This window comes from Tiliqua scincoides, chromosome 9, assembly GCF_035046505.1.
Source record: "Tiliqua scincoides isolate rTilSci1 chromosome 9, rTilSci1.hap2, whole genome shotgun sequence".
Lineage (NCBI taxonomy): Eukaryota > Metazoa > Chordata > Lepidosauria > Squamata > Scincidae > Tiliqua > Tiliqua scincoides.
Genome location: NC_089829.1, coordinates 8389346 through 8390690, shown reverse-complemented (window position 1 = coordinate 8390690; position 1345 = coordinate 8389346). Strand labels below are relative to the sequence as shown.

The 1345-nt window shown below is 49.8% G+C and overlaps 1 protein-coding gene across 2 annotated transcripts; it reads right to left on the bottom strand.

Annotated features, from left to right (window-relative positions):
- Window positions 1-1134, bottom strand: LOC136660600 (actin-1-like). 2 transcript variants are annotated; one of them, XM_066637887.1, is made up of 2 exons: window positions 989-1107; window positions 1-904 (listed from the first exon to the last, which is right to left on the bottom strand). In XM_066637887.1, the coding sequence occupies exons 1-2, from the start codon at window positions 991-993 to the stop codon at window positions 1-3; spliced, it is 909 nt and encodes a 302-aa protein (XP_066493984.1). In that variant the 5' UTR covers window positions 994-1107. The 2 variants fall into 2 exon arrangements, with proteins under 2 accessions (XP_066493984.1, XP_066493983.1); XM_066637886.1 differs by having other exon boundaries at window positions 1-1134.
- Window positions 1135-1345: the final 211 nt, after the last annotated feature.

Genomic DNA, 1345 nt, shown 5'->3' with positions numbered 1-1345 from the left:
TTAGAAACATTTTCGGTGAACCACACCTGGGCCAAAGTCTTTGTAATCGACGAGCGTGACCCACATTTGTTTGAAAGACGACAAGCAAGTGAGGATAGAGGCTCCAATCCACACGCAGTACTTTCTCTCTGGTGGTGCAATGATCCTGACGGAGATTCCGATGGGCACTTGGAGCTGCATCTCCTTCAGGATGCGCTCATCCAATCCAGGGAACAAGGTGGACCCCCCAGAAAGGAGGACGTTTCCATAAAGGTCTTTGCGGACATCAATATCGCATTTCATGATGCTGTTGAAAATCATTCTGTGGACGCCGGGAGCTTCGACACCAATGTTGGCAGGTAGAAAGAGCGTCTCCGGGGCTCGGAAAAGTTGACTGCCAATCTTGATGATGTTGCCATCAGGCAATTTATACTCCTTCAGAAGTTCCTCTGGTTTGACTTTCATCTCCTGGATGGGGTCCAAAGCCACATAGCAGAGCTTCTCCTTGATATCTTTCACAATCTCTCTTTCGGCCGTACTGACAAAGGAATGCCCACTCTCCAAGAGGAGTCTCATAAAGTATTCCGTGATATCTCGGCCAGCGATGTCCAGCCTGGAGACCGCATGCGGCAAGCAGTAACCTTCGTAGATCGGGACGGTGTGAGTGACACCATCCCCGCTGTCCATGACGATCCCAGTGGTGCGTGCTGATGCATAAAGTGCCAGTGTGGCTTGGACAGCAACGTACATAGCCGGCGCTTTAAAACTTTCAAACATGATCTCCGTCATTCTCTCCCGGTTCTGGAGAGGATTCAGCGGGGCTTCTGTCAAAAGCACCGGGCTATCACTGGCCTTGATCCGTAGCTCACATTCATAAACATGCCGCCATATCCTCTCCATGTCATCCCATGATGTCACAATGCCATGGTCAATGGGATAATTCAATGTTAAGACTCCCCTTTTCGACTGGGCTTCTTCTCCAATGTAGTATTCCTTCTGGCCGGCTCCGAGCATCGTGGCCTTGGCTTTGGAGCGGCCGACTATCGCTGTGATCACCGACCTTGGGGCACTGTCTCCGGCAATTCCAGCCTTGCATAACCCGGACCCATTGTCAAAGATCACCGCTGGAACATCTAAAAGTTTGAGATCGAACATTCTTTGGGACTGTTTAATGCTCTCCTAGAGAAGCTGCTTGGGCAGGTGGTGGGATCGGAGGCCATCAGAATGTTGGAGGCGGAACGTTCTGGAGCTGTGATGTCATACACAACAGCCCAATCAGCTGTGCTGGGAATGTTTCCAGGTTGCCATTTCTAACACTTTCGTTCCCTAAATATCCCAAAAATTAATTGGTGAAGTAATAGATAAT